The 16500-nt window shown below is 47.0% G+C and overlaps 1 protein-coding gene across 2 annotated transcripts; it reads right to left on the reverse strand.

Annotated features, from left to right (window-relative positions):
• Positions 1 to 509: 509 nt before the first annotated feature.
• Positions 510 to 10474, reverse strand: LOC108937807 (matrix metalloproteinase-15-like). Of its 2 annotated transcripts, XM_018757965.2 has the most exons (10): positions 9973 to 10474; positions 6969 to 7117; positions 6423 to 6545; positions 5514 to 5821; positions 5247 to 5408; positions 4938 to 5119; positions 3681 to 3819; positions 2457 to 2607; positions 2098 to 2213; positions 510 to 1090 (listed from the first exon to the last, which is right to left on the reverse strand). In XM_018757965.2, the coding sequence occupies exons 1-10, from the start codon at positions 10096 to 10098 to the stop codon at positions 645 to 647; spliced, it is 1902 nt and encodes a 633-aa protein (XP_018613481.1). In that variant the 5' UTR covers positions 10099 to 10474; the 3' UTR covers positions 510 to 644. The 2 variants fall into 2 exon arrangements, with proteins under 2 accessions (XP_018613481.1, XP_018613482.1); XM_018757966.2 differs by lacking the exon at positions 5247 to 5408.
• Between the last annotated feature and the right edge of the window lie 6026 nt (positions 10475 to 16500).

Genomic DNA, 16500 nt, shown 5'->3' on the forward strand with positions numbered 1-16500 from the left:
CGCATCTGCACAGAGCTTATAGGATGTAGAAAGGCACAAGGTGAGTGAGTGAGCAAATGAGAAAGTGAGCAATGGAGGGAGCGAGGAAGTGGTGCATGTTACACATGACGGAGATGGGTGGCGCAACAGGTTTCACATGAACAGGTTTCCCATGGAGAGCTCAGGGGCCACTGGGAGGAAGGAGGTTTCATATTTGTGTTCATTCACACATGGAAGTGACTCTTTGTATCAGAGGAGCCTCCTCATCCCTGGGGGGTGGGACTGCAAACATGACTTCCCGGTTCAAGAGAAAAATCCCACACAGCAAGCAGAAACAATACAAAACCAAAACAAAGAAACAAAGAAAATAAATGTGCAAACTTTCTCTTATAAATAGACTAGAGTCAGTCACTGGATTGCAGAGAGCACCAGGGTAGTGGACTACAGTTGGTGTGTGTGTGTGTGTGTGTGTGTGTGTGTGTGTGTGTGTGTGTGTGTGTGTATGTATGTGTGTGTGTGTGTGTGTGTGTGTGTGTGTGTGTGTGTGTGTGTGTGTGTGTGTGAGAGAGAGAGAGAGATAGTGCATCCATGTGTCATATGTGCCTGTGCACGTTTGGGCGAAATGCTCAAGTGGAAGAGAAGAGCAGTAAGCCAAAGGTTAGAGGTCAGACCCAGTTCTGGAGGGATCGCCTACAGTGGACGAGCATCCTGGGGGATCCCTTACGCTGAAGCGTGTTGATGATGGCGTAGATGAGCAGCAGGATGCACAGCACCAGGAAGAGTGGTACCGTCACCATGACAACATCCATTGCACTCGTCCTGCCATCGTCCACTTTGACCACTACGTCCACGTCCCGGTCTCCCCCGTCCTCACTGTCCCCTTCAACGGTGCCATTGCCACCCTCATCATGCCTTGCATTGGGGTCAAAGGGCGTCTGGTTCACCTTGGGCCACTTGCGGCCACCATCGCGCTCTGTTTCCTTGTCCAGGTTGGGGTCTGTAGAGCAGCCCATGAAGTCTCGCAGGATGGACTTGGGGTACCCCGGTTCACTCTTCATGCGCAGGTTGTCCAGCTTCCAGTACTTGGTGCCTTTGTAGAAGAAGGTGAATGCTGGGGACACACAGCAGGTGACAAACTAAACACTCGGGGTCCACCCGCATCTGCCTTCATTCCTTATTGGACACTTCTCTTTTGAAGCACTAAACTTCTTATCCTGTTTTACCCATTTTTGCAGCAGGGCCACTAGACTAAGGATGCCTTTTCTGAGAGTGTGGTTTCCAAAGGTGTTTTTTGAGAAACTTTTGCACTGTTTTGACACACTGCAGTCAGCAGGGTATGACCCCAGTGGGGTCCTAGTCTTTACTGTGACATCAAGAGGTCTGTGAGCCTCAGTCACATTTGGACAGAACAAAAGTGGACGGGGCAACACTTGGGCACCAGACTCTCAGAAGGTCACTTTGGAACAATCAATCTTCAGCCCGGAGTTAGATGGGTGCAGCTCAGCCTGCAGTCAGGATCTTCTCAGCTGAACCTCTGGTTACATAGCACCAGCGAGAAGTGTGAGCTCACCTGCACAGCAGCTACATGGGACAACCTGGACAGAAAAGTCCAAGGAACGCTTCTCACTATGACCTATGTCTCTGGGAAGTGCTGCAGCAGAACTGGGAAACATGGTATTTCACTGCTGCTCCAGCTCCACCACCAAACAAGTCGTGAAAACCATTTTCCCTCAAGTGGACTCACACTGTTCTCTGATGCTGTACAAGTAGACCAGAATCTGCAGGTGGCACCACAGCATGTGGTCTTGGGGAACCACAGGTTGTGACCACAATGACTGGGAGAGGACCAAAGGCCTCATCCCACCTCCCTCCTACACCCAGCCCCCATGTCAGTTCTTCGAACCTCTCACCCAGACTTCCTTGCTCATTCCCCCACTGAAGGGCTGCATGCTGCTGTAACCATTATGGTTTATCATGGAACCATTACGGTTTTGCCACATAAATTCATACATTTATAAGTATGAACTTGACAAACATACAAGTTCCTTTCATCTGCCTTTCTCTCTCTATGGGGGGTCCAAATTCACCTCCCCCTAGGCCCCCACCCAAATCTCTCACCTCCATCATTGCTGAGGAACGCGCCCCTGGGGGAGGGGGGGATTCCGCCCCAGATGCTAACGGGCTTGGGGTAGTCCCTGTCCACAGTGCGTGACTCCTCGTTGAAGCGCCAGTATCTGTGGAGGGAGAAGTGCAAGCTCTCAGGGAAGTATCTGTGTCTCTCTTCTCACACCTGGACGTCCATCATGTCCCATGTGACATGTGCAGGATCAGGTGTCACACTTGTTGACCACTTATCTGCCTGACTGTGTCAGGGAGGTCCAAACTCCTGCAGTTAACTTCCTCCTCACGTTCACGTGCAGTTCAGTGCTGGAAAGCAGAGGCACCTGCTGAAGATGTGCCTCCGTGGGATGTCTTACCTGTCTCCTTGGAAGAAGAATGTGAAACCTGACGGCTCCCACCAGATGGCGGTCTCAATCCTATCATAGGGGATGCCTTGGCCATAGTAAATAAGCTCCTGGGGGTAACCGGGCTCCAGGTACGCCTCCCGGAAAACCCAGTACTTACTCCCTGGAGAGAGTGAGAGAGAGAGAGCGAGTCAGGGGTAGAGCTAGTTGTGTCTGGAGCAAATGACCACCTGTAATTGAACTCCAGAGGTGGTCGCTGCCCTCTCAATGTGCCCTTCCAGATGAGGTACTGCCCATCTGTGCAATTCCCAAAGGCTGGGTTGGCATGCAGAATGGGAGCCCAGCAGTGAGATGGGACTTTGCACCCATAGCCACATCTGCTGTCCAAGAGCTCTGTCTGTTTGTTCGCTGTTTTGGCTCGAAGTCCAACGCCTCAGTATGCGAATATTTTGAAAGTGAACTCAGTATTGAGTGGGAATGTTTACACAGTGAAATCATGAACACAGCAATGTTTCCCACATGGCTGCAGCTGTGTACAACATTATTGCCGTAAAAACCGCAGTTACAGTGCAACCAAATGCAGCAGAGGGCACAGCAGTTAGAGCAACTGCTCGGCACTTCATGGACCTGGGATTGAATCCCACCTCCTGCTGGAGTGTCCTTGATCAAGGTACTTGCAGTAAAAATTACCTTGCTGTTACTCATTTAAAAAAATGAGTAATAGCAATTTAGCAATAGTAATATTTGGCAATATATAATATAAAGCAATAGTAATATTTTTACCCTACTGCTGTATAAATGAGTAATTCAGTTTGTCTCTGTGCAAACATAGCACTGTCACTTAATTTGGAGAAAGTGGTGAAATAAATAAGTAAATGTAGATGCATTACTAGATGGTGGGGGTGGATAGACCACAAAATCTGACTCAGCTGCCAGGGCTTTGGTTACAGCAGTGATCTGGGATTTTGCATCCTGACAACCAGAAAACACACACACGGCCCCCCAGGGGAGTGTGCAGGCAGTCTGTTTTCCCCCACAGCCACACACTCCTTCTTGCTCATGCCATGGGGACCACAGAAGTCTGACTAACATTAACTGTAGGAGTAGGCAGCTCAGAAGAGGTGTGAAGAACCCTTAAAGTGACAGCACTGTCACTGACTGCAATATTATAATACTGCACTTATTGAACTGAAAGTACCATCATTCAGCAGTTATGTGTCAAAGACCGAAAAATACCTTTGAAGAAAACAAAACGACCATCGTTCCGTTCATACACTGCATCAATGTCGCCAGGCAGCCCCCTCCAAAAGTGCCCAATGGGCATGGGGTAGTTGTCCAGGACCCGGTTCTGCCGGACCCTCCAGAACCAGTTGCCCTGTTAGGGAGAGAAGTGGTGTCATCACTGTGAGACCCCCATCCATGGCACTGTAGACCCCTGGGGGCACAACACCACTCTAAATGCTCCATCCCCCAGATAAGGGGATTCAGCTTCTCCCCCATGCCACAACTCTAGAGTGTCCCAGCAGCCCTCTGGTTTCAGATCCATGCTGCTGAGACCCACCATCATATAATCTCCACAGGGCTACAGACTGAACACCATCTGTACTGAAATCACTGTGTCCCTGAAACATCGCAAAAGCTGTGTGAACCAAGTCCACACACAGACACACACACACACACACACACACACACACACACACACGGACACCCAAGACTTGACACTAATCCCACAGTGTCCGATGTTAAAAGCAGAACTAAGAACTCTGCCAAAGGGCTCTAAATTTAAAACCCCCACCTTCTCTGCCCCTCCCCACTTAGCCCCTCAGGCTTATCACCATGGTGATAAATTGCTTCCCCAGGCCCCTCACTCAGCTGTGGAGAACCTCTTCCCCCCTCAGATGCCTGTTAGTGATGCCTTGGTCTTGGCCCCCATCTCATCGAAACTGGGAGAGCGCGCTGGAGGGTAACGGTTTGAGAACGCCTATGACAGACACAGATCTGGGCTCCAGCCTCCACTTAGTACTTTGATCCGTACAGGTTCTAAAACAGGGCCTGTGAGCAGCCCCCCACACTATCATGCACAAATGGGTGGAGCAGCTGCGTCCACTGGAGGCGTTTGCAGTGTGCTTCTTTACATGTCCTTATTTGTACAGCGAGTGAACACTTTTGGCCCATTTACTGTTTGTTTCCATCCTTATTGACGGTTTTCCTATTTCTGTACAGGAACATGGCAAACAGAGCAGCTCGACATAATTCATACATTTACACTTGTACTAAATTTGCAGACCTTTAGATAGATTAGATAGATAGATAGATAGATAGATAGATAGATAGATAGATAGATGGATTTGCTGTCAAAGTCATCCTATAAACCAGTAAATCAAGAATGTTGATGTTTTATCATAGCTTAGAGGCATCATAATGGAGTCCCCTTGGCTCACACTGGGGGGCACTAATCACTAGTCGTAACTGAAGGCTAAGTTCTGTTCTCACCTTGAACACGAACATCTCTCCACGGAGCATGGTGACGGTGTCAAAATTGCCCTCACAGATGTTGGGGCCATAGTGGTCAGGTTGCTCTGTGGCACGGGGGCTGTCAGGCCTCCGTGGGGGCGGGTTGGGCTGGCGGGGAGTGACAGTGGGCAGGGCCTTGGTGGGGCTCCTGCCTGGGGACCCTGGGGAACCAGGACAGCAAAGACTGTGGATTCAGTTTATTCATCTGTGGATAGAGCCACGACCACATGGGGAGGAGGCGAGCAGCAGGCAATCTTCAGCCCCAGCTTGCAGTACAAGGAGACCCACCGTAAATTTGCTGTATGCCGCGCAGGTCATCCTCCGGCAACTGGAAGCTATCCGTATCCATCCACTGGTAGAAGGGCGCCATGATAGCCATGGGGTTGTTGGAGTGCTCCAGGCCCAGGGCATGACCCAGCTCGTGCACGGCCACCAGGAACAGGTCGTTCCCTGGGAGGCAGCTGATTATCAGAGCAGCTCCAACTGCTCCAACTGCCCCGGCACACCGATTCACAGCACATGAGTAAATATGAGCCTGGAGGCAGAGCTGCTCACCTGTGAGGTCATAGGTTCCCAGCGTCCAGGGTTCATCCGAGTCGAAGTGTGTGTCCCCGCCCATGCCGGGGCCGGGGAAGTATGCATGGGCCAGGAAGCCGCCAGTACCGTCAAAGGGTGAGCTGTCTCCATGGAAACCCGAAGCAAAGAAGACCATGATGTCGGGTTCTTTGCGCCGGTTGTACTTGACCTCATGGTAGGGGACCTCCTCAAAGTGCAAAGGGGTGGCGCTCTCCCACACGCTGAAGGCCTTACGCACTGCCTCATACGAGTTGTACTGCCCCACCTTGGGCGTGTAGTTTTGGATGCTGAGAGGGGCATTTACCACAGACCAAAAGGTGTAAGTAAGGGTAAAGAAGAGGAGAGGAAAAGCATCTGACAGATAGGTAATCTTGTGAAGGGTTCTTGGTAGTCCCACCACACCTGCCCAGGCAGGGGTTCACTCACATTCACCTTTTCATGTTTACATGCTTTTTTTTTTTTTTTACAGTTTTACTTTTTGTGGTTTATTTCCAGGCAGCAATGAAAAATAAAAAATTTGATGTTTTCCACATCTACAAAGCTTCTCTAAATGGCACTCAGCTGCTGTAGTAAACATAGGCGTGTCTCTCAGCTCGTTGGGCACCACAGAGTTGAGAATAGTGAATTTTATACTTATTTCATTTTTGTGTTTAACTGCTCTTTTCATCTTATCTAAGTTATAAACAAATGTAAAAATTAAAGATTTGTTACATTATAGGTGCTTATTTCTTAAGGTTTATTGGTGAGCTATTTGTGAGACTCCTTTCCCCATCTACTAGTGTTAAACCCCAGAGAACGGGAGGGGTCCACCACATTACTGTCTTGATGATAAATAAATGCACTGGTGTGAAATGGGGTCAAATGAGAGTAAATTGGGTAAACTCCTACCTGAAGGTCAGATATTCTTTGTTCCACCGGTGACCTGTCAGTGCGTAGCGTTTCCGCCTAACATTTGTTTTGATCTGACCACCGAACTTGTCGGGGACCCCGCAACGGGGCCTCTTCATAGCCCTGAAAAAGAGAAACGTGTCAGCAGTGCAGTCAACGGTAACCTGGTACCTCAACTGCAGCTGTTGACTGACCAGGTGACCAGGTGATCAGGTACATTTGAACATTTGGATATAGCAGCAGGAAAACATGCTGGGTGGAGACGGGTCCAGCCAAAACACACATTGTCCAAAATTGCTTGCCCCCAGTGGGTTTGCAGCAAACCGGAGCCTAGCCCGGCAACACAGGGCTGGAGGGGACGCCAGTCCATCAGAGAACACCCCAAGCAGGACTTGAACCCCAGACCCACCAGAGAGCAGGCCCTGGGAAACCCTGCTGTGCCACCACATCTCCCCAGCCATAACAAACAATCTAAACTGTGAGCTACAGAATCTGTTGCAGGTGAAGACATGGTGGTCCAGTGAGGTGCATCAGCACGGAACGTACTCCTGTGTGGCCCCGTCCAGAACTCCGGTTACGGTCAGACCGTAGAAACGCTGCATTTCACTGATGGCAGCAGAGAGGATCTCTGTAGAGCGCATTGTAGACATCTTCCTGCTGTCCTGGGGCAGGTAACCATACATCCTGAGCCATGACTGGGGAAGGGAGAGAAATACAGAGTTGTTACACACACATACACATATAGGACAATCACATATGGCATAATCTTCACCTCAAAGGCAGGAGAACGATCAAAGAGACAAGAAACCACAGGGGAGACAGACAGGAAGTGTGAGCACAGACCATGCTCAACCCAAGGCCCCATATGGTTTGGGAACTGGGGGTGAAAAGGGTCCAGTTAGAATGCAGAGGACTGTTGCTCTGACATAACTGTCCCAATGTGTTTGTCTATCCACATCTGGCAAATAAATAAAGAAGAATAAGGGTTTTTTAATTTTTAAAAAAAAAAAATCTATTTTGAGTTTGGAAATTCCAGGGGATGTGTGAATTTCAGTAGCAAGCAGCACTTAATCCATCCCCAGGACACACAGCCCTGCCCTCATCCACAAACTGCTTTGCAGAGTGCAGTGTCCAGTGTGACCATTGTTACTGAGGACACTAGAGAAGGCCCAGGTTTCACTGCAAGCCAGGGACTGCTGGGGGAGAGTGACTGGATCATTCAGATGCTACCACCTGTGTGTGTGTGTGCATCTACCTAAGGAGCATCTACCTCTCTTCAGAGACAAAAGGAGACTCTGGAAAGGAACACACACTTTTCTGATTCACACCTCACCTAACCCAGATCACTTGCAGAACCTGCAACACCTGCATCATCAAAGGTTCCAAAGCAATCAGCAGTGCTGCCTTTCATACCTGGTGCATTGTGGAAGATACAGGAGCATACAGCTCAGCCTCAAGTCCCAGCTATCATTAAACCATCACACCAACAAGGTGGAGATCACCAGGGTGTGGGACATGAAAACCAGACTGGGACGATGATGGTATTGTGAAGTTATACAGCTCAAACCAAACTTCTTTCTCTTCTTCCTCATCGTCATCATCTCCTTTTTCTCTCCCTCCCTCTCTCTCCCCCTTTATCTGACACTGCCAGTTGAACACAAGTGAGCCCATTGTTCCTTCCTCAGCTCATGGAACGCTCAAACGCCTCCCCTCTGTGTGTCGCCATCAGACAACAGCTGTCACATCCAGCGGTCACAGTCACATGTACCACAGCTGAGGCAGGCTGCTGTTCAGCAGCACACTGGTGATCCAAGGTGGGCAGCAGAATGAGCCCTGGTTTCTGCTGGGCCTGCGACGACATACACACTGAGTGGGGCAGTTCACTTTCCTGAGAAAGACATGGGTGTGTTTCACCGTCTGACAAGCAGCTTGAGTTTTATGATAAACATCAGCTGCAACAATTTGGCTGGGGGTATGAGAAAAGATACTATGGTAAACAGCCAGAAAAAAACACCACAGTGTTCATGTTATGTGTCTCACATACATACAAAGACACGTGCACAAACAGGCATAGTCTCTGTGAAAGCAGTGTGGGTGACATGAGCTATTTAGCAGAGAATCATTCACAGAATAATTAACAAGGAAATGTAGTGAAGGACTGAGGGGCAGGGAAAACATTGAAGAAATTCAACCTCCAGCTTCAAACCTTGAATATTCATCTAAAAGAGGACAAACAGACAGTGAAGAATCAGTGAACCAGTGAAGAGGTGATGGTGGAAGCCGGAAGAACCCGTGTCCCGAGGGCACCGGCAGAAGGTAACTCGGGGACACAGTGGTTTTGGTGACTATTATTATTACTTTTACAACTATTTACTTAGCAGAGGGTGCGGTGGCGCGGCAGGTTGGGCCTGTGTCCGCTCTCTGATGGATCTGGGGTTTGAGTCCTGATTGGGATGCCTTACGATGGCCTGGCATCCCATCCTGGGTGTATTCTCTCCCCCTCCAGCCTTGTGCCCTGTGTTGCCAGGATAGGCTCTGGAACAAGTGGTTTCAGTGTGTGTGTGTATATATGTGTATATTTATTTATTTAGCTGAAGCCACTTGCAAGGATTCAATAAAACAAAGTGGAAGCTTGGCTGTAAACAGTGTTTAAAAAAGAAACTTGACATTTTCCATAGGCATTATTACCTCCATATTGTTCTAAATATATTGGAAAACTGTTGGATGGAATGTTGGAAAGCATGTTTTATGCCATGATTCTTTTGGGCTATTTCTAAATTGCACATAGCTCCAGTGTGGGGGTGAAAGCATCTTCCTCGACGGAGTTCTCAGCCAGAGCTGCTCCAGCCACTTTGGATAAAAGCCTCTGCACAGCAGCTCAATAACAAAGTACTGAATCTTTTTGGTTGTTGGAGTTTATTGCCTGTGAGACACCACTGCTTTTGGTATCCAGAAAGAGATGCTACACAGTGACTTCTCACTGGTGTCCAACACAACAGCTTAGTGCAGAAAGAAAGAATGAGTCCCCATGTGACCCCTGCAACATGGCACTGAGACACACACAGTGTGTCACTGTGACTGAGCTGAGGGGTTCGGTTCAGTTAGCATTTTACCAAGAGAAGTTTATCAAAATTGATAAAGCACATTAAAACTGAAAAAACTGCACGAGTGAGAGAAGTGTGAAGAGCTAGAAATGAGAAGTGTTGCTTGTGCACCTTGAGGTGCACCTTGAGACTATCCTCTCACACACAATTGCAGTAGGCGTGTTTCAAAACACTGGGTCATTCATTTATAAAACCTACAAGGAAACACAGAGGAGGAAACAGGCTTGACCCCTGTGTGGGACAGGGCGCACACGTGGTCTAATGGAAACAGCAGTAACAGCAGTAGTTAGAAATATCCAGTCATTCTTAACTGCTCTGACTTGATAATCTGGGGAAAGTGCAGTGAAAACTCACATGTAAGGACCACATGTATTGGAGTCAGGAGTGGACAGGATGCTCATCTACAAAACGTGCACAAATACGAAAATAAAATCAAATGAAATCACCTCTGCATTGAAGTTGTCGTCATCCTCCGCACGCCCTCCGGACCCACCCAACACAAGCCACAGACACAAGGGGAGCACAGTCTGTTTCCAAGGCAACCAAACCAGCCGCGGCTTCGCGGGGTCCATGTCGCGGGCGTCCTTCTCCAGTGCCTTTTAACAATCCAGATCGAGTCTCTATTTCCCTTTTTCTTTTTCTTATTACCTTCTTGTCGCGCTCAGTCCGCGCGTGCCGTGTAGAGGAGATTATGTATTTATTTAGGAACAGGAGTAGTAAATTACGTCCAGCAAATGAAAAAGTCAGAAATGAAAAGTCATTGCGAACACACGGCTGTCCAAGAAAGTTTCGCTCCTCAGGTTGATCCCTGCAGAGTGACAGAGCCCCCCCCCCAGAAGAGCAGCACCGTGAGCCGCGCGCGGCCGCTTGTTACATTGTAGCACTGGGAGTGACACGACGAGTCACATGGTACGAGTGACAGTCCGTGCGAGCCGCTACAGACAGATACCCCGAAATACAGTGAAATACATCGACTTCGTTCGTACAGTATTTACTTTTCAACGGTTCTCTGCATGACGAGCGCGCGCACGCACAGGGACACTCAGTCAGTGCACACAGCTCAATCAGTCCACAACAGGCCGAGTAAAATGTGTTTTTTACCCGAACCCGTCACAGTCCCCAAGACGGCAGTGTCTACACTGTCTGTCCACCCTTCGGCTCCACTGAAAACTAATCTATGTTCGCTGTGTGGAAATCGCACTTCCACGATGGAGGAGAGAGAGACCCACGACCCCCAGCACAACCACCCGGGCTGGGTGGGTGCGGACCACAGCCCTGGCGTTGGAAGTCCTGCTGGTCTTCAAGCGACTGAGGTCCAGTTCTCCGGCGCCCCATCCATCCCCTGCTCCACGGACCACAGTCGAAGGGTCTTGTGGACAGATGTCCGTGAATCAGCCCCCCCCGTTACTCCACAGCGCCCCTATCTTTGAGTGATCAGAGAGCCACAGTGGCAGTGTGTCCTGGCAGTGGATTACACACTTGGTGCGTGTGTTAGGTGTTGGAAAGAGTTGGGTAGATGCCCAAACAATATGAAAGAAAAGTACTGTTTCTTAAAAATACTGAAGTAAAAGTACTTGTCCAGAAACTTACTTGAGTTAAAAAAAAATCATAAAAAACTACACAAATGTCAAATTTTTGTATATAATGCTTTCTAATGTTCTGAACAACTAGCACCCACAGCCGTCCAGCAACTAAAAGCAAACAAAATTTCTTCAGCCCAATACAGTGTATTTAAAATAGAATAAGGAATTGTTTAACCCCAAATTTTTACACTTTTCAAACCAACCACCTGCTAGCATGTTAGCAACATGTTATCACAACCCATATGACAAAAATTGATAAAATACTGATTTACAAAATAACTAATTTTAGAAACAAGGTTTACTTAACTGTTACAAGACTCAACTCCAACAATAGAACAAACATCTATACCAAACTTAATAATCACACTATACTTGAAATGAAGTCAATCAAGGCAGGAGGAAAACCGAATGCAACCTCTGATTGGTCGGCAATAAACTGATTCATAATCACTAAACTCTGATTGGTCTCATTGCAAAGAGAAATTTTAACCCTTTATGATCTTAATGTGCTGCTCAAGCTATGGGTCACACAGAGGGGGCGCGGCCAAGCCCTGCTCTTTGGCGGGTTTGGGGTTTGGGGTTCAGGTCCCAGGTCCCGCTTGGGGTGCCTGGTGGACTGGTGTCCGTCCTGGGTGCACCCCCTCCCCCTCCAGCCTTGCGCCCTGTGTTGCCGGGTTGGGCTCCGGCTCGCCGCGACCCTGCTTGAGACGAGCGGTTTCAGCCAGTGTGTGTGTCACATATAAATTGTAATCGTGTTGTAAGAGGGGTGGCATGGTAACGCTGTCCCACAGTGCCTGGAGCTTGTAGGAGAACATGACATGGGTTCGATTCCCACTCAGTTTATCATGTGGAGTTTGTATTCTCCTCATGTTTGTGTACCCCTACCCCCTGCAGTCCAAGGACACATGATAGAAGTTAATTGGTGACACCCAGTTGCCTATAATGAGAAGTTTGAATCCCACCTTCGGCTGTAATAGCCTTGAACAAGACAGTTACCCTAAAATTGTACATCTGTTTAAATGGGCAACTAACTCTAGGCATCTTAAAAATTATTTTTTGGCAAATGTAAAATCAAAACATTCAATAAACCGCTAGCATGAACCAAGGAAACATCCTGTAGTTTTATGAACCATCTGAACTTTCTGCCCTTCAAGCCTCATGCAAACTCATCTGATGCCGACAGGAGAAAGTCCTGAGAAGGATAAGAAAGATCCGTTCTCTTAGTGAGAGCAATATATAACTGCTTTGTCTGTTCTTCATCTCTGAGCTGGAGTAGAGGTGGTATAAAGTTATACTACTGGTGACAGGTAGTCCACACACATCATCATTTCCAACGCAAGAAACCCTGGCAAGAAACAAAAAGTCAGAAGAATTTTTCGGGTCAAAATATTTAAAAGTTGGCGATCATTGTGTTGTAAAAGAAACACGCAGGTGTCCACTTATGTACAAATGCTACAAGCTGTAACTTCGCGTTTTTTGTGACTGAGGGATCCGTTGGCTTTGAACAAATAGGTCCTACTACACCATCACTACGCCATCTACTGGACATTTGTCAACTCATAGCTTGGCCTTTTCTTACTCGAGTAAACGATTCTTTTTCTTTTTTTTTTTCCCCCAGGTGGGGTGGTGGTACGAGCACTGCCTTGCAGTTAAAGGCCCTTGGGTTCAATTCCAAAATTCCAACTCCTACTGTAGTACCCTCATCAAAGTGCTTGCCCTGAACTGTAAAATGACCCTGCTGTGTAAAGTCAAAGTCCACTTTATTATCATTCTCATGAACATATAGGAGTTGTCACGATCTGGGACAGGAGACAAGAGGTAGAGGTTTGGACTCAAGTGCGGGTGTGTTTATTCTGGATCTGAAAACACAGAGGCAGACAAAATCGATGGTCAGGGATAGATGTGGGTCTTCCGGGGTGCAAACATCATTTCTGGGGCAAGACAATACTCAGTACACGAGAAAGCAAGCAGAGGTCGAAAACCAGGTGAATACAAGAACTAAGAACAAGACGTAAGTGAAGACTCGCTGAACCAGCAAGCCAGGGTGTTGCAAGATTCCACAACCTTGTGCTAGGACGGCACTGCCTTTATCCCTGTTCTTGATTACCATCAGGTGCGGTGGTCGCTTTGATACATGTGGGAATAACTGCCTGGGCCAGTGAAATGCTGAAGATGCTCATAGTTTGGGAATCCAAACTTTAACAGATTATAAACCACGGATGCGGACATTGACAGGAGCTGCTGCATCTCTCCCTGATGAACTGAACACCATACGCTGCCGCAGAAAGACGATGTGCATCATGAAAGATCATAGTCACCCCGCACTCTCTTTTCTGCCGTCTGGAGAATGTCTCAAGTCTATTCGAACCCACACTGATAGGTACAGGAACAGCTTTTACCCCACTGCTGCAAGGGTATACAACCCTCACCAGTGTGCCACATTTGTAACTAGAGTTGGACTGCTCCTTCCAAGCACATTGGCACATTACACTGTCACTTTAAGGATTCTCATGTTTTGAGTTCTCTGGCTGTCTAGTGGTATTTCTTGTTCTTATTGTTATTGTTATTAGCATTACTCATTGTCATTATTATTGTTTTGTTTTGTGCAGTATTATCTATTGTTTTTGCTGATAGTGTGTGGAGAAGCATTCAAGAAGAATTTCATGATGTTGTACACGGTACTTGTACCTATGATAATGAACTTGAAACTTGAAACCTGAAGACATCTTTCAGCTTTTCTACACAGTCCTTTAGAACATGGCCAGGTATGTTTTCTGGGCCAGCAGCCTTGCGGGGGTTGATCCTAGTTAAGGTCCTTTTCACACTTGCTGTGGACAGACACAGGACCTGGTCATTAGCTGTTTGTGGTGTCTTTAGTGCTGGTGTATTGTTCAGCATTTCAAAGCATGCATAAAATTTGTTGAGTTGATCTGGCAGAGAGTTTTTCCTGTCGCAGGCCTGTAGCGGGGGCTTGTAATTTGTAATGGTCTGGATGCCATGCCACAGACTCTGTGTGTCTCTGTTGTTGCTAAACTGTGCTTTTATCCTTTGAGTGTACTGGCACTTGGCTCACTTGATTCCATGGGATAGGCTGGTCCTGTCTGTTCTTAGAGCTGTTTGGTTCCCTGACCTGAAAACGCAATTTAAATTAGTAATTACACAACATAAATTAGTGTATGCCATTAATGTCTAACCTCACATTGCTAGCTATTTTCCAAAAAAGTGTCAGATAAATTGATAATCATTTAAGATGAATTTTATGTGTCTGTTTTCCACTTTTTTTTTGGAACAGAACTGCAGTTGATAACATGTCTTAACATTTTTTCTCATGCAAATATATAATCATATCAGGCATGCTTTGTTAAAATGTTAGGTTAATTTGCATTACTGTAACGTCTTTGGCTGTGGATAAAGTGACTAACGGACCATCTCAGACCACCTTGTCTAGGACCTGCTGTCCAGCAACACCAGACCTTAAACCTACAAGGCTAAAAGCTACAGATCCAGCTGACAGCTACAGCTGGGGTGAAAAAACATCCACTGTGTCAGGTCAGTGCAGAATCATTATCAATTTCTTTATTTTACATGTGTGATCTGCTTGTGTGTGCTGAGTGGCTCCAGAACTGGTGCCCGCTACATTCATCCCGAGTTCAATCTTCAGGGGTTGTCACAGAAGGACCAAAACTGATGTATCATCAGATTCGATGCTTTAAGGAATTTGTTCCAGATATTTCTGTAAGTTGTTTTTGAGACAGGGTTTGCGGGACTTCTTCCTGAATGAGACTCCATTAGATTCTGATTATCACTTAATTAGTTTTACGATCAGTACTGGGTTACAGTAATAGAAACAGAAACTGCAAACTGAGAAACTCCAAATACATCAACCTTCATAAAACAAGAGTTGAAGTTCAAACGATCACAGGTATGATCATGTAGCACTGTTTAATAATTTACAGAAGGATGTCCAGAAATTGCTGAATTCCTCTGAATTGTCATGCAGATCAAATGTTTGTTTTTTAAGCAAAAGAAATTAAAACACTTAAGGCATCTACACATTTACAGAAGGAACTTAAGATGTGGACCATAACATTAAAATATATTTCTTTGCCAATTATGTAAGAGTGCCAATTATGTAAGCTTATGGTTCATAACATCAAAGAATTTGGGTTATAGCTTTTTTAAGGTAGGCTGAAGGTTAAGGTTAGGTAAGGTAGGTTTTAGGTTAAGGTAAAGTAGATGGATGCACGTCAAACTTTTTGTTGAAGGTTTTTTAATGGTTTCATGAACCCCATTGCAGTTGGCTTGTATTTCATCATATTCTCAGAATAGATGTGTCAAAGAACTTGAAGAAAATTTGCATTTAAAGCACAGCTGGGCTGAACATGCTGTGAAGGCACAATGCAGTGAGGGAGATTCAGTGAATGAGCTGGAAGTTTTGGTCCTGGAAACAGAGGGAAGTGCAGACAGGGAAGACCAGCACATTAGTGACCACTCATCACTAAAAGACAAGTCAAAGTCCTCTTTGAATTAATATGAACCAGTACTGAAACCTAGTTTTTCTGAGACAGCAATAAAGGCTGCCCTACTTTCAGGAATTTACAGAAGTCACAGTGATAACTGCCTGCCACGATGGATGAGACATACCTATATGAACTGGGATATCAAGTTAACACTTAGCTACAATGTTATTAGTTGTTAACTGACTAAAAAGTACTTTTTTTTTTTAACTTGAATGCCCAGGAGGGCTGTGCAGCCATTGGCATTTGGACCCCCAGAGGTTTTTTCCTCCCTTGACTTTCAGTGGGTGTCACACGTAACTGAGGACGCAATATGACTGGACCCAAGAGCAGGATCGTTGATCAGGAACTGAGAGGTCAGGCAAGTTCTCGTTGTTGGGGATGGGCAAAGAGTCGATCGATCGGCAGTCAGAGTAGGAGCGAGGGCCCAGTGATGTAGGAGATGAGCCGAATGCTCAGAAGCTGGAGAATGAAGAAGGGGGATGAAGACAGAAGGAAATTGGGTCATAAGCACAAAGGGGATGTTTGTCACATTGAGATTCTGCAAGAGTGAAGGGCTAAAGAGGGTCTTTTAAAGGACAGTGCTTCGGTTGTTATCTAGTGCTGGATCTGCAACACAAGCTGTTGATTGTGGCGTGGGTGTGGACGTGACAGTACCCTCCTCCCTATGGGCAGCTTTAGCCACCCTGCGACGCCTGGAAGTGGGGTGGCCTCTGGGACAGAGTGCTGGTGTAAGAGACAAGGCAGAAAATAGGAGGAGATGCGGTCGCCCTTTGCTGTGGGCTTTTATTTGCCTTAGACAGCAGAGAAGGAAGGAGACGGGAAAGGGGGAGCAGGGAACAGGTAGGGAGAGGTTTCGTGCTGGTCGGGGGGA

The sequence above is a fragment of the Scleropages formosus genome, chromosome 1, assembly GCF_900964775.1.
Source record: "Scleropages formosus chromosome 1, fSclFor1.1, whole genome shotgun sequence".
In the NCBI taxonomy this organism is placed as follows: Eukaryota; Metazoa; Chordata; class Actinopteri; order Osteoglossiformes; family Osteoglossidae; genus Scleropages; species Scleropages formosus.

What these genes read in the sequence shown, in the direction of transcription:
- LOC108937807 (XM_018757965.2), bottom strand. Translation starts at nt 10,098, where the DNA reads ATGGACCCCGCGAAGCCGCGGCTGGTTTGGTTGCCTTGGAAACAGACT. An exon ending in GAGAGATGTTCGTGTTCAAG is followed by an intron (nt 3,820 to 4,937) that starts GTGAGAACAGAA and finishes TCTCCCTAACAG; the next exon opens with GGCAACTGGTTCTGGAGGGT. An exon ending in TCGTTTTGTTTTCTTCAAAG is followed by an intron (nt 2,608 to 3,680) that starts GTATTTTTCGGT and finishes CACTCTCTCCAG; the next exon opens with GGAGTAAGTACTGGGTTTTC.